Source organism: Choloepus didactylus, chromosome 6 (genome assembly GCF_015220235.1).
Source record: "Choloepus didactylus isolate mChoDid1 chromosome 6, mChoDid1.pri, whole genome shotgun sequence".
Taxonomy (NCBI): domain Eukaryota; kingdom Metazoa; phylum Chordata; class Mammalia; order Pilosa; family Megalonychidae; genus Choloepus; species Choloepus didactylus.
In genome coordinates, this window is record NC_051312.1 from 73,099,160 (window position 1) to 73,119,568 (window position 20,409).

Sequence of the window (20,409 nt, forward strand, 5' to 3'; positions counted from 1 at the left end):
ATAAAAGTATATTACCCACAGTTAGGTAAGTATTGTTCCGTGCGGTTTTTGTTTTAGATAAGTTTATATTTACACATACATGTATGTGTTTATTGCTTCATGATGTAAAATGTATTTTGTACTGGAGTCATGGTCAAATTTGAATAATGCTGCTTTATTGTAATACTCTGTTATTTCATTTATCATATAGCATTATGCCAGTACATACAGGCTTCTAAAGCCAGGGATGGTGCCAGCCCTTTCATTTCCAGTGCGACTGAAGGTAAAAACAAAACAAAGCAATTGAGAACAACCAAAGCTTTCTGGTGGTTCTTACATGTCTCTCCATAGCATTTTGTACTCTTTGACCTTCTGAACTTCTTGTACCTATTTTGACCAGTAGGTTTTTCCAGATTTGAATCCCTCTAGGTGGTGGGTTCTTTGGTTCTTCCACTCTTCACTTTAATTTTATTTCTATACAAATACATATACTTTAATGTATTTCGGAGAGGGAAGGGGGGGGGGACAAAGGAGAATTTCAGAAATTTCAAGTGATTCTGAATTGACAGAATAGCCTCATTAGATTTACCTTAAAATCTGCTTCCCTAATGTTCTTACATCTTTTAGTTTCTCTGTATTTTTCAGAGATCACAGAAATGCATATTTTATTCTAAATTTAGAATAATTCTGTGATGTCATCAATTGACTTTAAGCAAACTAAATGTGGCTTTCAGGAAAAAAAAAGATGACTGTAATCCTCTCCCTTCTCCCCCAAGAAAATTAACCATTGAGTTTGTAGCAATAATTTTATTTTGAAGGAAAGCACTGAAGTGCATATTTTATTCTAAATTTAGAGTAATTCTGTGATGTCATCAGTTGACTTTAAGCAAACTAAATGTGGCTTTCAGGAAAAAAAGATGACTGTAATCTCCCCCAGGAAAATTAACCATTGAGTTTGTAGTAATAATTTTATTTTGAAGGAAAGCAAAGACAGCTAGTGGTGTCCAGTATTAACCATGCTAAACTTTTTCAGCTTCTTTACTGACTTAATAATTTTAATGCCTTTCCTATTCTTAGATGGGTGGCATACTAACCCCCTTGCCTTCATTTCTGTACCTTGCTGGACTGCCAAGCTCACTCATTCATAACCCAGTGATTTAAAGGAACTTTGTGGAGATGATTTGCTTCATTCTTTTTCTTGCAGGAGAAAATTTTGAGCAGACACCATTGAGACGAACATTCAAATCTAAGGTCCTAGCCCGATATCCTGAGAACGTAGAATGGAATCCCTTTGACCAAGATGCAGTGGGAATGGTTAGTATTTGTGTATTAGATAATTTACAGAGTAATTTATGGTAGGAATCCAGATAGTAGTGGGTCCACCAAGTGGCAATAACCTTTGAAGGAGGGGTTGTAATGCATATTGTTCATGAGTCTGTATATAACATATTGCATATATAATATAATAAATATTCAGAATGTATAAAATATGCTAAAAGTCACAACATGTTTCTGTTGTGTCAAATCAAATATGTAGTTTTAGGTCAGTGAACTTTTGTGGTAATGAGCTGTGTTGATTGTTCATAGCATTGAGATTACATGATGAATGAGGTTTAAAGCAGTTTTCATTCATTCTGTGTTGTATATGAGTAATATGGCAGAAATGGGTATTTTTGTTTCATTATAATTAGAGATAGGACAGCATTTTAAATCTCATGTAGAAGAATGCTGCTATGAATAAGAGCCTTTATTGAGTAGTCACCTCACAACACCCCTTGAGGATTAAGTGCCTATGTACATACACACACATATCCACCCACACAGATATTTCACAGATGAGGAAACTAAGATCCAAAGAGTTTAAATAATATGTTCAAAGTCATATGGCTAGTAAGTAGTTCAGCTGGAGTTTGAACCCTATAGTCTGGCTCCAGGGCCCGTGTTCTTAGCACATCTTTGTACTGTTATATTTTTAATGGCATTCTTTAGTTTTTAGGTATTTAAACTAGGATGACCTTGTTTATTGCACACAATAATCCAGTGAAGTGAGCAGAGTAAACTGTATTATCTCCATTTCACAGATGAGGAAACTAAGGCTTAGAGAGTATCAGGTTTTTCTGTTTTTTTTTTTTTTCTCTTTTTCCTTTTTAGCATCAAATTTTTTTGACTCTTAGCTAAGTGCTTATTTCATTTTAACATGCAATAGTCTAGAAACACCTAGGCTTTGGAGAATCACGTTCAAGGCTAATAGATACAATGTAGGTCCTTGTTTTACCCAGGCTACTGGTATTTTATTTGTGTAGCCAGAATTGTATAAAACTGGAAAATAGGGGACTGATTCATTCAGGTCAGTTTGATTAACTATTTAAGGTTCTCTATATAACTTACCTGAATTAAAGTGAAAAAAGTACGTCTTTATCCTATTTCATCATCTCCTTGCTTTATATAAATGAATACCCTTTTTGATACGGAAAGAGAGGGTTTTGTTAATGACAGAATTTTGTGAGCTGATAGTGTTTAAAACTACATTTATTTTATTTTTAGGCACAAAGTTGCATCTCTGATTTTTAGATATATTTTTAGCATCTCCTAATACGTACATCATTTTCTATCAAGCTGTCATGCTTTAACCACTTACGATTTCTTAAATTCTTCAAGCTCTCTTTTACCTCTGTATCTTTGCATATTCAATTCCTGTCCCTGAAATATTCTTTCCCTTGTCTACCTGATGAATTCTAGCATAACCTCTTCTGTGAAATTTTTTCTTATGTTCCCAGGCTGAGTTGTCTGCCCAGTGTTTAACACTTTGTGTATACTTCTTTATAACCCTGATGAATTCACAATGTAATTTTATTTAGTTGTATATCTTGCGATAGAATGGGAGATGTTTAGGGCCGATACTTTGCTGTGTTGATCTTGGTATCCCAAATACCCAGCACTGTAGGTGCTCTATAGATGAATAGTGATGATGGTGTTCTGAAAAGAGGATCAGCAGTGAGAGTTCTCACTGCTTATTTCCTTGTTGTCTTTTGCAGCTATGCATGCCCAAAGGGCTGGCATTCAAGACCCAGGCTGATCCCAGGGAGCCCCAGTTCCATGCCTTTATTATTACAAGAGAGGATGGTTCTCGGACATTTGGGTTTGCCCTCACATTTTATGAGGAGGTGACTAGCAAGCAGATCTGCAGTGCAATGCAGACCCTCTACCACATGCACAATGCTGAGTATGATGTCCTACATGCTTCCCCTGCTGATGGCCGAGACCAGAGTGGCATGGAGGATGGTGAAGGCATTCCTGGGACCAAGTTGCAGCGCTTCAACTCCTACGACATTAGCCGGGATACTCTCTACGTCTCTAAGTGCATCTGCCTCATCACACCCATGTCCTTCATGAAGGCATGTAGAAGTGTGCTGGAGCAACTCCACCAGGCAGTCACTTCACCTCAGCCTCCTCCTCTGCCCCTCGAGAGCTACATATATAATGTACTCTATGAGGTGCCACTCCCACCTCCTGGCCGGTCCTTGAAGTTTTCTGGGGTCTATGGGCCAATAATCTGCCAGAGACCAAGCACCAATGAGCTCCCTCTATTCGACTTTCCTGTCAAAGAGGTCTTTGAACTGCTTGGGGTGGAGAATGTGTTTCAGCTTTTTACTTGTGCTCTTCTGGAGTTTCAAATACTGCTCTACTCACAACGTAAGTCAGTGCTTATTAGAACTCTTTGCCTGAATAGGGCCCTCCCTTTCTTCCATATTTAGACACAGTAGGGCTGATTGTAAAGGTCAGGGGCTTTTAGAGGGTGAGCATAACCCAGATCTTTGGCAGGTAGATAATGAATGGCAAACTAATGGAATATGAGATGGCTCACATTTTCTAGTGGCCTTTTGCTGGGTTTCTCTCCAGTCTGAGGGAACCTTGCCTCCTGATGATGTCCCTTCTGACTGATACTGAAAAGAGGAGCAGGTGGTGATGGTTACGGAAGCTGACTTGCCATCAATTCTGTTCTATCATTCTGCACATTTACTTCTCTGCACCTTATTTAGCATGACAGTAAAATTGAGGATTCACAAATGATGATTATCCTTTTATATATTTGAGAACATGAGGATGTGTTACTTCTTTTTGTTGTTTGTGTGTTATAACTGAATTGTTTTTATAAAGGAGAGTAACTCAGTGAGACCAGCAGATATGGACATAATGGTAAAGTAGATCAGAAGAAAACAGATGCTTATTAAATGAGCCACAAAGTAACATAAAATTCATTCATTTAATAAATATTGAGTACCTTATATGTGCTGGACATTGTTCTAAGTGGTCAAGACACAGTGGTGGACAAAACAGATAAAAATCCTTTCCACAATGGAACTTGCATTTTAGTGGGGAAAGAGAGATGGTAAAATAAGTTAATAAAATACATAGTATATAAGGTGGTAATAAGTTCTATGGAGAAAAATAAAATGGGATAGGGGTTACAATTTAAATAGGGATTAGCTTAGGCCTCTCTGAATTAGCCATGTTAACGTTTGTGGACAAGTATTCCAGGCAAAATCAAATATGAAGGTATATTCCAGGCAAAGGGAGTATGACAGTTCTAAGACAAGAATGTACTTAAGGTGCTCAAGAACAGTGAGGAAGCTGGCGTGGATGGAATGGAGTAAGTGAGCAGGAGTGTGGTGGACAGTGGTGTTAGAGATTTAACAGGACGCCAGGTTGTATAGGGTCTTGGATTTACGGAAGAGTTGCAGGAAGTGTTCAAAGAACTCTTGTAAACCCCTCAAATTCAGCAATTATTAACATTTTGTCATATTTGCTTTATCACTGCCACAGTACATGTGTGAACGTAACTGAACCATTAAGTTATTGCAGACATCATGTCCTTTGACCTCTAAATAATTCAGCTTTTATTTCCTAAGAACTAGGACATTGTTTTATATAACAATAATATTATCAAATTCAGGAAATTTAATACAGTATTATATTCAGATTTCTCTATTGTCCAGTGATGTCTGTTATGATAATGTTTTTTTTTTTTTTGAATTTCGGATCCAGGATCCAATCCAATAACATGCATTGCTTTTAGTAGTTGATTCCTGAGCCTTAATTTGGCTTTTATTATTTTGTAGAGTGTTCCTCAATTTGTATGTTTCCTCTTGATTAGATATGGTTTATAAATTTTTGGCTGGGTTATCACAGAAGTGGTGGTGTGCTTTTCTCAGTGCCTTGTATCAGGAGGCACATAGTGTTGATTTTTCCATTAGGAGGCACATGATGTCAGTTTATCCCATTTTTGGTGATGTTGATTTGATCACTTGGTTAAGACAGTGTCTGCCAGGTTTCTTCATTGTAAAGTTATCATTCATTTTTCCCTTTGTAATTAATATATAATGTGTGGGGCGATATTTTGAAACAGTAAATATCCTGATTTTCTTCAAAATTCTACCTAATTTTTTTTTTTGATAGCAAAGAATTTTATTAAAAGGAAGGGAGGTGGGTTTTTTTGTTTTGTTTTGTTTTGTTTGTATCTTTTTTTTTTCTTTTGTGATTAATGCTTTTTTTTTTTTTTCCTTATTAGAGAAGTTGTGGAGTTATGGAACAATCATGCATAAAATACAGGATTCCTGTATACCACCCTATTATTAACACTATGCATTGGTGTGGAACATTTGTTAAAATTAATGATAGCACACTTTCATAATTGTATATTAACTGTAGTCCAAGGTTTAACTTAGAATTCCCTATTTGCGTAGTGTAGTTCCATGGATTTTTTTTTACCTAATTGTTGTACTACCCATTGAAGATACAGTCTGACAATTAGTCAACAATTGCTATGATTGTTGCAAAATGGTGATTTTCTAGCTTTATTATTCTTTATACGCTTATTAGTTGGCATTCTACTATATGGAAGAACTTTCCATTCTCTCTTGTTTTTGTTTATTGTCATATGATTCCTAGATTTTAATTTCATTTGGTGGGTTACAATCCATTACTATAATTATTTATTTTGATGCTGAAATTATCCTAGATGTGATCAATGGGCATAGGAAGATTTCTGACAGAGGAGTGACATCCACAGGGGCAGGGATTTTTGTCTTTTGTTCACTGATGTATTCCAAGCACTAAAACAGTACCTGGAATATAATGTGTACTCAGTGTTTGTTGAATGAATGAATAACTTATGGTTTTAATGAGATCACTGTAACCACTATATTAAGAATATATCTCCAAAGGGGGAATGGAAGAAAGCACTACGGAAGCCATTGTAATAATTCAGATGAAAGATGATATTGGCTAGACTAAGGAGGTAACAGTGAAGAGGTATGAAACAGTTGAATTCTGGATATGGTTTGAAGGTATAGTCACAGAGATTATATTGAATTGAAGAGCACATACCTAATTTAAAGTGGACAACTACTAATTAGTTTCTGTTTATTCCTTGTAGGAATGCTGGCCTAATGTTACTAGATCTTCCAATTTTTAATGGGGACCCAGATTTTTATATGACATTTCTGATTTTTAAATGTTGGCAACATTTTCTTGTTAAATGCTGTGTAGGCCAAACAAAAAGTATCTGTTGGTTGAACATGGTCCCTGAGGCTTTACTTTGCAGCTTCTAGTTTAAAATATGAAGTAGCAGACTCCTGTGTCTGGGTGAGATATGGACTTTGACAAGTCATGTTGCTTTCCTAGTTATTGTTTCTTGGCTGGAGCTTGATAAAAATACTTTAAAACAGAGACTTAGCAAGGACTAACTTTTTAGTTTAGAACAGAACAGAGAGGAGAAAACTAGGTGATCAGAGTATTAGAAGGCACAGCTGGCATTTATAATGCGTTGGGGATGTTTAGAGGTGAAAAAAGGAGAATTGAAACAAGAAATTTAGTAAGAGATGTTTTTCCATCAGAGGTCCTTCTATATTTCTCAGAATATGGGTTCTGGTATCCTTAATAAGAATTTCAAGAGGATTGAAGGCAATTGAGAAAGTTTGTGTGTAGAATCAAATTGAACTCAGGACCTAAAGTTATGCTCGGTATGGGCAAGAAGTTGTTTCTAAAACTCTTTCTGGGCAATGGTGAGCATTGCTGAGGCTAAATTGGAGTTAAATGCCTTTTATTGCATATATATATATAGTCTGAATTATTGATACTGTGCTTTAACAAATTCAGGGTGGTTTTCTTGAAAGAATTATTATTTATCATTCAAATGAATTACACTTATGTAGAAGAAAAGCTCTCTGGTAGTCCAAAAACATGCTATCACCACTCACATTTGGTCTTGCCCGTTGTATGTCCTACATTCTCCTGAGTGGAAAAGAAGTGTTATTTAGGCAAAGTGAAGGCAGGCTAAATTGTAAGATTCTTAAAGTGTTACTTTTTGGATGATTGAACTTGCAGTATTAAGCAGTATTTCCTTTATTTGCGTAAGTCATTTTATTTACTACTGGATAATACTTGTTCATTGGACCATATAAAGAGTGTTATTTGTTTATTTATTTAAATGTAATTTTATTGAAATATATTCACATACCATATAATCATCCAAAGTGTACAATTGTTCACAGTTTCATCATATGGTTAGTTGTGCATTCAACACCACAGTTTTTGGACATTTTCATGGCTCCAAAAAATAAAAATGAAAATAAGAATAAAAATAAAAATAAAAGAGAATGCAGGGGTATTCGCCTACCCCACCTCCATGGTTGCTAACATGACCACAGACATAGGGGACTGGTGGTTTGATGGGTTGAGCCCTCTACCATAAGTTTTACCCTTGGGAAGACGGTTGCTGCAAAGGAGAGGCTAGGCCTCCCTGTATTTGTGCCTAAGAGTCTCCTCCTGAATGCCTCTTTGTTGCTCAGATGTGGCCCTCTCTCTCTGGCTAAGCCAACTTGAAAGGTGAAATCACTGCCCTCCCCCCTACGTGGGATCAGACACCCAGGGAAGTGAATCTCCCTGGCAACGTGGAATATGACTCCCAGGGAGGAATGTAGACCTGGCACCGTGGGACGGAGAACATCTTCTTGACCAAAAGGGGGATGTGAAAGGAAATGAAATAAGCTTCAGTGGCAGAGAGATTCCAAAAGGAGCCGAGAGGTCACTCTGGTGGGCACTCTTATGCACACTTTAGACAACCCTTTTTAGGTTCTAAAGAATTGGGGTAGCTGGGGGTGGATACCTGAAACTATCAAACTACAACCCAGAACCCATGAATCTCGAAGACAGTTGTATAAAAATGTAGCTTATGAGGGGTGACAATGGGATTGGGAAAGCCATAAGGACCAAACACCACTTTGTCTAGTTTATGGATGGATGTGTAGAAAAGTAGGGGAAGGAAACAAACAGACAAAGGTACCCAGTGTTCTTTTTTACTTCAATTGCTCTTTTTCACTCTAATTATTATTATTGTTATTTTTGTGTGTGTGCTAATGAAGGTGTCAGGGATTGATTTAGGTGATGAATGTACAACTATGTAATGGTACTGTAAACAATCGAAAGTACAATTTGTTTTGTATGACTGCGTGGTATGTGAATATATCTCAATAAAATGATGATTAAAAAAAAAAAAAAAAAAAAAAAAAAAAAAAAAAGAGAATACTCAAAGCATCCTATACCCCTTTTTCCCTCTCATTTACTTTTTTAAAAATTGAACTATATTCGCATACCATACAATCATCCAAGTATAAAACAGTTGTTCACAGTATCATAGTATAGTTGTGCATTCATCACCACAGTCAATTTTTGAACATTTTCATTACTCCAAAAAATAAAAAGAAGAATAAAAATAAAAGTAAAAAGAACGCTCAAAATGTCCCATATCCCCCTCCTCCATATTATTCATTTACTTTTTGTCCCCATTTTTTCTACTCATTTGTCCATACACTGGGTAAAGGAGTATGAGCCATAAGGTTTTCACAATCACACAGTCATACCATATAAGCTATATAATTATATATGATTGCCTTCCAGAATCAAGAATATTGGATTGCAATTCAACAATTTCATATATTTCTTTCTCATTATTCTAATAAACTAAAAACTAAAAAGAGGTATCTATATAACTCATACGAGTTACCTCCAGACTCCATTTGAAATCTCTCAGCCATTGAAACTTTATTTTGTTTCAATTCTCCCCCCCACCTTTTGGTCCAAAAGGCTGAGTGTTATTTTTTAATAGCATAATTTTTTAGTGATTGTTTAAAATTACATACAGAGCAGAAACTCTTCATTTGATATGTTCTAGTAGGATGGTTGGAGAATTGAAAAAATCAGTTAACTCTGGGAATCCTAAAAATGAAACATGTATCCATTAAACATTTTATTTTAGCTTAAAACATATGAATGTATATTCACCAATCTTTTGACATAGGGTCCAAGCATTTCCCTTGGTGATGGTTTCACTAATAAGATTTCTGCATTGTTTTTCTTGCATAAAACTCATAATGTATAAACTAGGATTTCCAGTTACTTGTTTTTTTTTAAGTGGAGGAAGAATTCAAAGAACCCTTGCAAAAGAATCTTAGTGAAGGCTACTTCTAGATTTTTACAGTTTTCATTAGTTTTTTGCTCTTAGTTGTCCCCAGTGTGCTTAATTCATTTATAGTATTTTTAAATGACTTTGTGTTATTGAGTCTTTTCAAAGCATTCAGTTTTGTTTTCATAGAAACCATTCTTTCTCTTTGTCTGAATATTTTACCATTTATTTACATAATATTTGGTTAAGTTATATCATCCAGGCATAAGTTTGGGAACAAATATAACTGACTTGCTAAAGCATACAATTCAATGAGTGGGAGCAATGTATCCTTTACTCAGAGAATGGGGAAAGTCAGTTACTACAATGAGTTGGTTAAATGGAGGTTGGAAGAGATCTTCTATTGTATTTTGAAAATCTAGTCTTTTATTACAGGATTAGTGTTTGCTCAAGATAAAAAATCAAAACAATTCCAAAGGAAATAAAATGAAATTTCCCTCTCTGTCCCTCCTGTCATAGCCTCAGAGATCAAATTACTTATAGTATCCCTAATGAAAATGATAGTTTTTAAAATAAAAAAAACAATATGTGGACAAACAATGCAGAAAAACTTGAAGTTTCCCTTTCTTTTTGACCTAGAATCCTACTCCTAAGAAGTAATCACTGCCAAGGAACAATCTCTTAATTTTTTTTAAGCCCCTCCCCCCAAATATTTTTAAACAATGCACTATGTTTGGTTAGGTGCTCAGTCATGAGTTAATTTTAATATTTTAAATATTATATGTATTTGTTATGATTTATGTATGGTATATTAAAATAAAACTTGGTAAGAAAACACTTTGATCCCATGGTAGAAACTGAAAAATTACAAAAGAGTGTGTAGTGAAGTGTAGGACTTGTATCTGTGGCCTGTGGTTCTCCTCTAGGGAGGTTACCACTGTTTCCTGTTTTCTTGCATAGTCATGCATGTACAAACAAATATATTTTAAAATAAAACACAAGTGGGAGCATACTAATCATTGCTTTGAACCTTACTTTTTTCATATACAAATGTATCTTAGAGATAGGTCCACATCAGGGCATGTAGATTAGGTTAAAGAATACTATGAGAAACAGCCTCGTATACACGATTTTCACAGAAGTACAAATATGCAAGGACAGTTTATAATTCAATTTCTATTGCACAGGAGCTGCCTTCTAATTTGTTTAGGGAGTGGGCTTTTCTTGAGTGACCAGTGTATTAAGAATTGTCTTTCTGCACAGAAATAAGTCATAAAAATGTGTTGATTCCTCCCTCCTCACAACTCCGATTGGAGGTGGTATCCCAGTATGTTTTGCATTATAAATGCAATTTCTCAGTAGAACATTATGGGAGCTGTGAGCAAACCCAGACAGTTGCCTGAAACTGAAGGGCCTACGGTTGATTGTGATTGGCTGAAACTTTGGATGTAGATAACTATCAGCTGTTTCCTATTTTTTGGTTTCACTTTCTTGGAACAGTGAGCACACAGAAAGGCAATGGCAAAGGGTACTGATTTTTTTGTGTATACTGATGTACTGGGTTTTGTGCTGTTGTTCTTGGAGGGTTCAACAGATTACTGGATCCCTGAGGCATTGTTTATTAGGCTTTTAAAAATATATAAAAACATAGAGGATTAAAAAAACCCACAACTCACACAGACCAGAAAGGCCATAAAATGTCAAATTTCCAGTGGCTGTTATACCAAGCCACATAAATGGAAAGCAGTTGAGCTTTGAAAGAGGAGATGATATCACCTCCAAAAGTTTTGTTTCTAAAAATCCCATAATTTCAAGTGCATCACAAGTAATTCTTCAAGAGATTTTAAGCTGAGACAAATAAAATTATCCATTGCTAAGCAGAAATAAATGGTCTCCGTTTCACACACTAGATTAAATTCATCCTTAGAGTAGAATAGCATAGAAAACTAGAACTAGCTTTCTATGCTATTGAAAAACATGCTTTTATGGAGCAGAGAATGCCCCTTCCCTCAGTCTCTAGCATCCTTTGCTTTATGATTACAGTGTAGATACTCTCAGGCACCACAGCTATATATTGTAAAATTTATTACAGTGCCCAGAAAGCCTCCATGACAGAAGCATCTCAGGGACTCCTTTACTCAGAGTATTTGTTGGCCACTGTGAGGTTTTGTCACTGAGCAGACCTGTTAGGGATGCCAGCCGCGTAAAGCAGTAGCACCTGCTTCATTGACTTTGGATAAGGGAAGGAAGCCTTTGAGGTTTTCTCATGGTTGAAAAGGCCTCCTGAATTTCCTGCCTTTTTTTTTCAATCCCCAAATTGTATGTGTGTGTGTATGTATGTGTATCCATACTGAAGTGGGATGGGGTGGGGTGTTTAAGAATTAGTGTTGGAGCATAGTAAGACTAGACCTTCAGCTTTAAATATCACTTTAAAATTTTCTCTATTCTCCTCTTCCCCCCAATTTTTCCCACGTATCTACATTCTTTTGATTCATCTTAATTTTGAAATTTAAAATAAATTCTTACAATGTCTGCGATTCTAAAGATTATTAGTCTTGAGTTGATTATTTCCTGACATTCCTATCCCCCCAAAAAAGAGCTGAAAAATAAAATAATTCAGGTCTGATCTGAAGGATCACTAGAGTTCTTAGTAATAACTGCTATGGAATAGAGCAGGACTATTGCAGCGGAAAGCTGGAAAACAAGCAAAAGCGTCACAGAAGAGGCAGAAGGTAGAGTTTGCAGTGGTCTGAATGTTGTTTACTTTTTTTGTGGGATTAAATACTGTTTCTGAAGTGATATGTAGTTACCTAATTTGATTCTTAGAAGAACATTTTTTATGATTTGGGGAATATATTTGTCTTTGCTTTAATTGTTTTTAATGTGGAAATGATGCTTCTTGATGAAACATGAAATAGATCCTCTTTTTAAACTTTTATCAGAGTCTGTACCTGAACTCTAGTCAATATGAAAGGCTCTTAGTACCTTGCCTTTTGCTAAACCCCTTGCATTGTTTTTTTATTGTTGGTGTTGGGATCTCTGAACTGTTTTATCTGCTAATTGGTGACATTGCTTACCTAAGTGTTTTGTTTCCCCAAGGAAGCTTTTCTGTAGTGCATTAAAAATGCTCAAACTGATGAATTTTGAGTCATTAACTTCTGTTTATTTGCATTACTAGAAAAAATTTTCTTTTCAAGGTCGTGCCCTTTGCTTTAGCCACAAGCAAGATGATAGGCAGCTTTCAAAGCTTTATTGAGCAAATGCAGAATGCTTTGCTAAACTTCTACCTAGTTGATACATATCAGCTTCTGCTCACTTGCTACTCAAACTTCCTCATTTTCTGGAAAGCTTTTTATTATTTATAACTACTTTATGAACCAAACTGTGATTTGCTTAAATGGAGAGCTAGGATTTTTGTGCATAAAACCATTGTAACCCCAATGAAAACTCATTCAAACTCAGCCATTCCATTTTAAAAAGCTCATGTGGTTTTAAAAGTTATGTTTCTGCTTGTCCTTAAATGCCTGAAACCATCATACCATTTGTGAATAGTAATTTAGTAAAGTTCACTTCTAACTAGTCCATTTTATTGGCTTAGCCAATGTATTTATTAGTCTCATTTTTAAAAACAAGTCTAGAACTGCATTCTGAAGAAGAGCTAACTTTTGAGCACAAACATTTCCCTTCTAGGCTATGGTCTCTGGCCTAGAACAAGAGTTTTCAGTCACTTCAGTCAATCCTCTGGGTCTTCCGAGTTATAGGGAAGCTTTTTACCAGATTCTTAAAGTATCACTTTTCTGCTCTTCCTATTCAGGAAGGTTTGCCAGGGATAGGGCAGATCAGTTATTATGGAAAACCAGCTTCTGCATGCATATTGGTTCTCAATGCTTGAAAAAGACAGATGTCATATTAGCTCCTTTCAGAATGCACTGCAAAAATACCTGAGTGGTGAATGAACCTATTTTGGCTTCCATGCTGAACGGAGACTGACAGTACTGCTACTTTTCTTTTCTCTCCGCTTTCCTTACCAATCCTTTGTACTTAAGAGTAAGTACAAACACTGGTTTAGTGTTTAGAGCAAGGTGCTACTTATGACTTTTATTGTATTTTCATATTAAATTTTATTACTAGCAGGGACCTATAGGTAGGTATATTTCAAGTTGTGGTCCACTGGGGTCTGGGTTGTCTATACCCTTACTGAAGTTTATCCTGATCTTTCTAAGTGTGAAATTGTATTAAGGTTTTAAGTTACTATTTGGGAAGCAAGTGCCTCCTTTTGACTGTTTGGTTTGTGTGTCTTTTTTTTTTTTTTTTTTTTGACCTAGATTACCAGAGACTGATGACTGTGGCAGAGACGATTACAGCTCTCATGTTTCCTTTCCAGTGGCAGCATGTCTATGTCCCTATACTCCCAGCCTCTCTTCTACATTTCTTAGATGCTCCTGTCCCATACCTGATGGGCTTGCATTCCAATGGCCTGGATGACCGGTCAAAGCTAGAGCTGCCTCAAGAGGTGAGAGAATCTGTATGCTGGTGCCTCTGGCCCCTGGTCCAGGATTGGAGAGAGGGAAAGGCTTGGGGATGAGCCAAAGGTGGTATTGCCAAGTTTATTTTCTGTTATTTTGGGGAACATAAATAGCTTTTCAGGAAAGAAGTGAAAACAGTGAACATTTAACTCAGTTTCTATGGTTCCAGGAATACTTGTCATCTTTATCACTTGACAAACATATTAACATGCCTGTAATCGCCACGTTTGTACTATTTTAGATTTTTTCAAACAGTATTTTAGACACTTTTAGATGTTTTTATTTAAAAATTTATTTATGTAAAACCTTAAACATATACATAAAAATATAATGAATCCCTGTGTTCTCAACACCAAGCTTCAGCAGTTATCATACATGTTCAATTGTATTTCATCTTACAACTTCCACCTATTATTTTAAGCAAATTCCAGATAATGTAATTTTATAACTGTATTAGTAGTCAGACATGTATTAATAAAATAAATGGTTTTCTTTTATAGGCCACAGTTGATCTATAAAAGTTGACTTGATCATAGTGACTCTTGTGGTACTGAGCCAATTTTGAAAACTTCCTGATTTGACGTAAGGAAAGCCTTGAGAAAAAGCTTTTCTTCTCTTGCTGTGAGGATGGCCTTTTCCTCTTTCTTGTTTTAAATACCCAAATAATTGATTAAATATATGTATTTATTTGTTCATTTCCTACTTCATTACAAAATAGATTTAAAGAGTGATTAAAAATAAGATTGTTTTATTTTTCATTTTCCTAGAATTACTAATAGAACTGGTCTGCCTTTTTATGTCATTGTGACTGGTGTGAAACCAGCTGGGGGGAGGGCTTTCCCACCTGAATTTCTTAGTCATTAGAGAGGTCTGGGAAAAAGACTTTGAAATTTTACATACACTGTTGTCAACTTGCTCTGTTTTTTGATGACGGTGGTGGGGATTTTAGTGTATAACTGAGGAGTATGACCAAGGGGACTCCAAAGAAGGGAGCAATCCCATGGAATTGGATTTGGGCAGAACTCACATTGTTAGCATCCTTGTTAAACACCTCTGATAATTAGACCACACATGATATTTAAATTATAGTGAAATGCATCTCTCTGCTCTTTTTCTCTCTCCTTTTTTTTTTTAAATTAGAGCTTTTGTAGCTTTCCAGAAAAATCATGCAGAAAGTACCGAGTTCCCATGTACCCCTCTCTCACACATAATATTCCCTATTATTTACATTTTGTATTAGTATGGTACTTGAGTTACAGTTGATGAAACAATAGTATTATAATTATGCTACTAACTTTAGCCCACTCTTTACATTAGGGTTTACTCTTTGTGTCATACAGTTCTGTTTATTGTGGTAACTTATATACAACCTAAAATTTCCCTTTGTATCTCTTTTCAAATATATAATTCAGTGGTGTTAATTACATTAAAAAAGTTGTGCCTCCATCACATTGCAAAACTTTTCTATCACCCTGTGCCAGTTTGAATGTATTGTGTCCCCCAAATGCCATTATCTTTGTGGTCTTGTGTGGGGCAGAAGTTTTGGTGCTGGTTAGATTTGCTTGGAGTGTGCCCCACCCAGCTGTCAGTGATGATTCTGATGAGATGTTCTCATGGAGGCATGGCCCCACCCATTCGGGGTGGGCCTTGATCGGTGGAGCTACATAAATGAGCTGACTCGGGGGGAGGAAGAGAGTGCAGCTGGGAGTGATGTTTTGAAGAGAAGCAAGCTTGCAGGAGAGGAACGTCCTGGGAGAAAGCCGTTTTGAGGCCGGAACTTTGGAGCAGATGCCAGCTGTCTTCCTAGCTAACAGAGGTTTTCCGGAGGCCATTGGCCATCCTCCGGTGAGGGTACCCGATTGCTGAGGTGTTACCTTGGACGTTTTGTGGCCTTAAGACTGTAATTGTGTAGTGAAATAAACCCCCGTTTTATAAAAGCCTATCCATCTCTGGTGTTTTGCATTCTGCAGCATTAGCAGACTAAGACACACCCCAAACAGAAACTGTATCATTTAAACATTATCTCCCCATTCCCCTCTCCTGCCCGGTCCCTGGTAATCTGTATTCCGGTTTCTGATTTTATGAATTTGCATATTCTGCTTATTTCTCATATCATGTTAGATATATATGATCTCATACAGTATTGTCCTTTTGTGTCTGGCTTATTTTACTCATGATGTCTTTAAGGTTCATCCATGTTGTATCATGCATCAAAACTTCATTCCTTTTTACAGTGAATAACTTCCGTTAAATGTATATACCACATTTTGTTTATCCATTCATTGGTTGATGGGCACTTGGATTACTTTCATCTTTTGGCAGTTGTGAAATATGCCTCTGTGAACTTGATGTGCAAGTATCTGTTCATATCCTTGCATTAGATTCTTTTGGGTATATACCTAGAAATGGGATTGCCGGGCCGTATGGTAATTCTATAGTTAACTTTATGAAGACTTGCCAAACTGCTTTCCACAATGGCTGTACCACTTTACATTCCCATCAACAATGTACAAATGTTCTTATTTCTTCACATACTGTCCAATACTTGTTATTTTCCTTTTCTTTTCCAATAGTAGCCATTCTAGTGCATGTGAGATGGTATTTCTTTGTGGTTTTGATTTGCATTTCCCTGATGGCTAATAACCTTGAGCCTCTTTTCATGTGCTTTTTGGCCATTTGTACATCTTCTTTAGAGAAATGTCTATTGAGGTCTTTTCCTCATATTATAATTTGGGTATTTGTCTTGTTGTTGTTGAGTTGTATGATTTCCTTAGAAATTCTGGGTCTTAAACCTTTATCAGATGAATGGTTTCCAAATATTTTCTTCCATTCTGTAAGTTTTCTTTTTACTTTCATGATGAAGTGCTTTGATACACAAATTTTTTAATTTTGATGAGGCCCCATTTGTCTATTTTTCTTTTCATTTTTCATGCTTTAGATGTAAAGTCTAAGAAACCATTGCCTAATACAGGGTCCTAAAGATGCTTCCCTATATTTTCTTGTATCAATTTTATAGTTTTGTTTCTTATATTTAGCTCTTGGATCCATTTTGAGTTTGATTTTGGTGTTTGGTATGAGGTGTGGGACCACCTTCATTCTTCTGCACATGAACATCCAGTTTTCCCAGCACCATTTGTTGAAAAGACTATTCTTTCCCTATCAAGTGGACTTGGCACGCTTGTCAAAAACCAGATGGCCAAAGATGTGGCGGTTGATTTTTTTTTTTTTTTTTTTGGCTTTAAACAATGGGAATTTATTACCTTACAGTAGAGTTTGTGAAAATGTCCAAGTCAAGACATCATCAATGTGATGTTTTCTTCCTGAAGATCAGCTGCTGATGATCCTTGTTCCTCTGTCGAGGCAAGGCACATGGCAGTGCCTGCTGTTGTCTCCTATTTCTCCTGGGTTTCATTGCTTTCAGCTTCTTGTTTCTGTGACTTTCACACTCTTTGTCTGAATTATATTCTCTTATAAATGATTCCAGTATGAGGATTAAGACCACATTGGGTCATGCCTTAACTGAAGTTATCTCATCACAAGGTCATTCTTGCAATAAGTTGACACCCACAGGAATGGAATAGTTACAGGAACATGATTTTCTGGGGTAAATGTAGTTCCAGACCTTCACAATCATATATAAAGTTTTAGAAATGGAAGTTCCACATATCAAATACAGATTATGAGCAAGGAACAAATGTGGCACAGTTTTTTGTTTTTGTTTTTCTTAATTTTATTTTGAAATAAATTCAAACTTACAGGAACAGTTGCAAAAACATTACAGGAGAACCTAAGATGGCAGCTGGGTGAGACAGGGCATGAAAAATACTAGATAAAAACCAGAAGGTGACCCAGAATACCAGTTTCAGCGATGCACCAGCTGTACAAGGTCTCCTAGAACCACAGGGGCCATACACTTGGTGAAAACTGGAGTCTGCATTCTGAAATGAAACCCTGTCAAGCAAAGCAAATGCCAAGAGGCCAAAAAACAACAGAAAATCTTAATGCATATGGTAAAACCATAGGATATGGAGAACACAATCCCAAAGACCCAAATCAGAATATCAGAAGAGACGCAGTACTTGGCACAATTAATCAAAGAACTACAATCGAGGAATGAAAACATGGAAAAGGATATAAAGTACATGAAGAAGACCATGGAACAGGATATAAGGGCCATAAAGAAGACCCTAGAAGAGCATAAAGAAGACATTACGAGAGTAAATAAAAAAATAGAAGATCTTATGGAAATAAAAGAAACTGTTGACCAAATTAAAAAGACTCTGGATACTCATAATACAAGAGTAGAGGAAGTTGAACAATGACTCAGTGTCCTGGAAGTCCACAGAACAGAAAATGAAAGAACAAAAGAAAGAATGGAGAAAAATATCGAAATGGATCTCAGGGATACGATAGATAAAATAAAACATCGAAACTTAAGACTCATTGGTGTCCCAGCAGGGGAAGAGAAGGGTAAAGGTCTAGAAAGAGTATTCAAAGAAATTGTTGGGGAAAACTTCCCAAACCTTCTACACAATATAAATACACAAAGCATAAATGCCCAGTGAACTCCAAATAGAATAAACCCAAATAAACCTACTCCGAGACATATTCTGATCAGACTCTCAAATACTGAAGAGAAGGATCAAGTTCTGAAAGCAGCAAGAGAAAAGCAATTCACCACATACGAAGGAAACAACATAAGAGTAAGTAGTGACTACTCAGCGGCCACCATGGAGGCGACAAGGCAGTGGCATGACATATTTAAAATACTGAGAGAGAAAAATTTCCAACCAAGACTACTTTATCCAGCAAAACTCTCCTTCAAATTTGAGGGAGAGCTTAAATTTTTCACAGACAAACAAATGCTGAGAGACTTTGCTAATAAAAGACCTGCACTACTTCAGATACTAAAGGGAGCCCTACCGACAGAGAAACAAAGAAAGGACAAAGAGATATAGAGAATTTTAACAGACATGTATAGAACCTTACATCCCAAATTACCAAGACACTCATTTTTCTCTAGTGATCATAGATCTTTCTCCAGAATGCACTAAATGGGACAAAAAACAAACCTCAATAAATTAAAAAAAAAAAATACAAGCCCCATACACAGTACTCCAGCATACCCCAACCCCCCTGCCCCTATACCCCAATCCACCAACTTTAACATCCTGTTACACCACCATTTCTTTCTTTCCCTCCCTCCTTACCTATCATCCATTATCTATTGCTCTGTCTTCTGAACACATGAGAGCAGGCTGCACACATCCTTGAACAAACAGTGTAATTCACATATACATTTCCCATGAACAAGAACATTCTTTTATGTAATCCCATTAAGCGCAGCTAAGAAGTTCAAGAAATACAACATGATACAAAGCTTGCATTCTATATTTCCTTTTTTTTTCTTATGTCCCAACTGTATCCCTTTGAGCCTCCTCTCCTCCATCGTCAGATCCCATCCAGGATCATCCTTGGCATTTAATTGTCATTATCTATTTACACTGTCTTTTACTTTTTTGTTTTTCAATTGTGGAAACATATACACCCTAAATCTTCCCATTCCAACCCCTGCCTAGCATTCCATTAGTGGGATTAATCACATTTAGAGTGTTGCAATGCCATCACTTTCCCACCATCCATTACTAGAAATTTCCCTTCACCCCAAGCAGAAACCCTACACTCATTTCTAAACTCCCCATTGCCCCTTCCCTCACTTCTCATAACCCATACTCTACTTTTCATCTCTATGGTCATATTCTCTGATACTTTCTTTTTGTTTACCGTGGGGCTTAAATTTAATCTCTTAAATCTATAATAATCTTGTTTTTCTTTGGTACTAACTTAACTTCAATAGGACACATAAACTGTGTTCCTATACTCCTCCATTCCCCCACCTTTATGTAGTTCTTGTCAAAAATTACATATTTTACATAGAGTCCAAAACCACTGATTTATCATTACAGTTGATGTATTTTAGATCCTGTAGGAAGTAAACAGTGGAGTTACAAATCAAAAATACAGTAGTATTGGTATTTATATTTACTATGTGATCTTTACTGGAAATCTTTATTTCTTCATGTGGTTTCAGTCAATTGTTTAGTGTCTCTTTCTTTCCACCTGCTCAATTCCCTTTAGCATTTCTTATAGGATTGATCTACTGGTGATGAAGTCCCTCAGCTTTTGATTATCTGGGAATGTTTTCATCTCCCCCTCATTTTTACCCTCCAGTTCTTTGTGAATTTTCTAAGTCTCTGATGGTTATTGACTTCTATTTGTATTCCATTGTGGTCAGAGAATGTGCTTTGAATAAATTCAATTTTTTTAAAATTTATTGAGGCTTGTTTTTTGTCCCAGTATATGGTATATTCTGGAGAAGGATCCATGATCACTAGAGAAGAATGTGTGTCCTGGTGATTTGGGATGTAATGTTCTATATAT

The 20,409-nt window shown here is 36.2% G+C and overlaps 1 protein-coding gene across 2 annotated transcripts in view; it reads left to right on the forward strand.

Moving 5' to 3' along the window:
* Positions 1-20,409, forward strand: part of DENND5A (DENN domain containing 5A) — a 150,077-nt gene that overhangs the window by 81,380 nt on the left and 48,288 nt on the right. For both annotated transcript variants that reach the window (XM_037840027.1, XM_037840026.1), the window contains exons 2-5: positions 191-262; positions 1,184-1,293; positions 3,015-3,672; positions 13,768-13,955. In XM_037840027.1, coding sequence (XP_037695955.1) covers positions 191-262; positions 1,184-1,293; positions 3,015-3,672; positions 13,768-13,955 — 1,028 coding nt within the window. The remainder of the gene's footprint in view (positions 1-190; positions 263-1,183; positions 1,294-3,014; positions 3,673-13,767; positions 13,956-20,409) is intronic.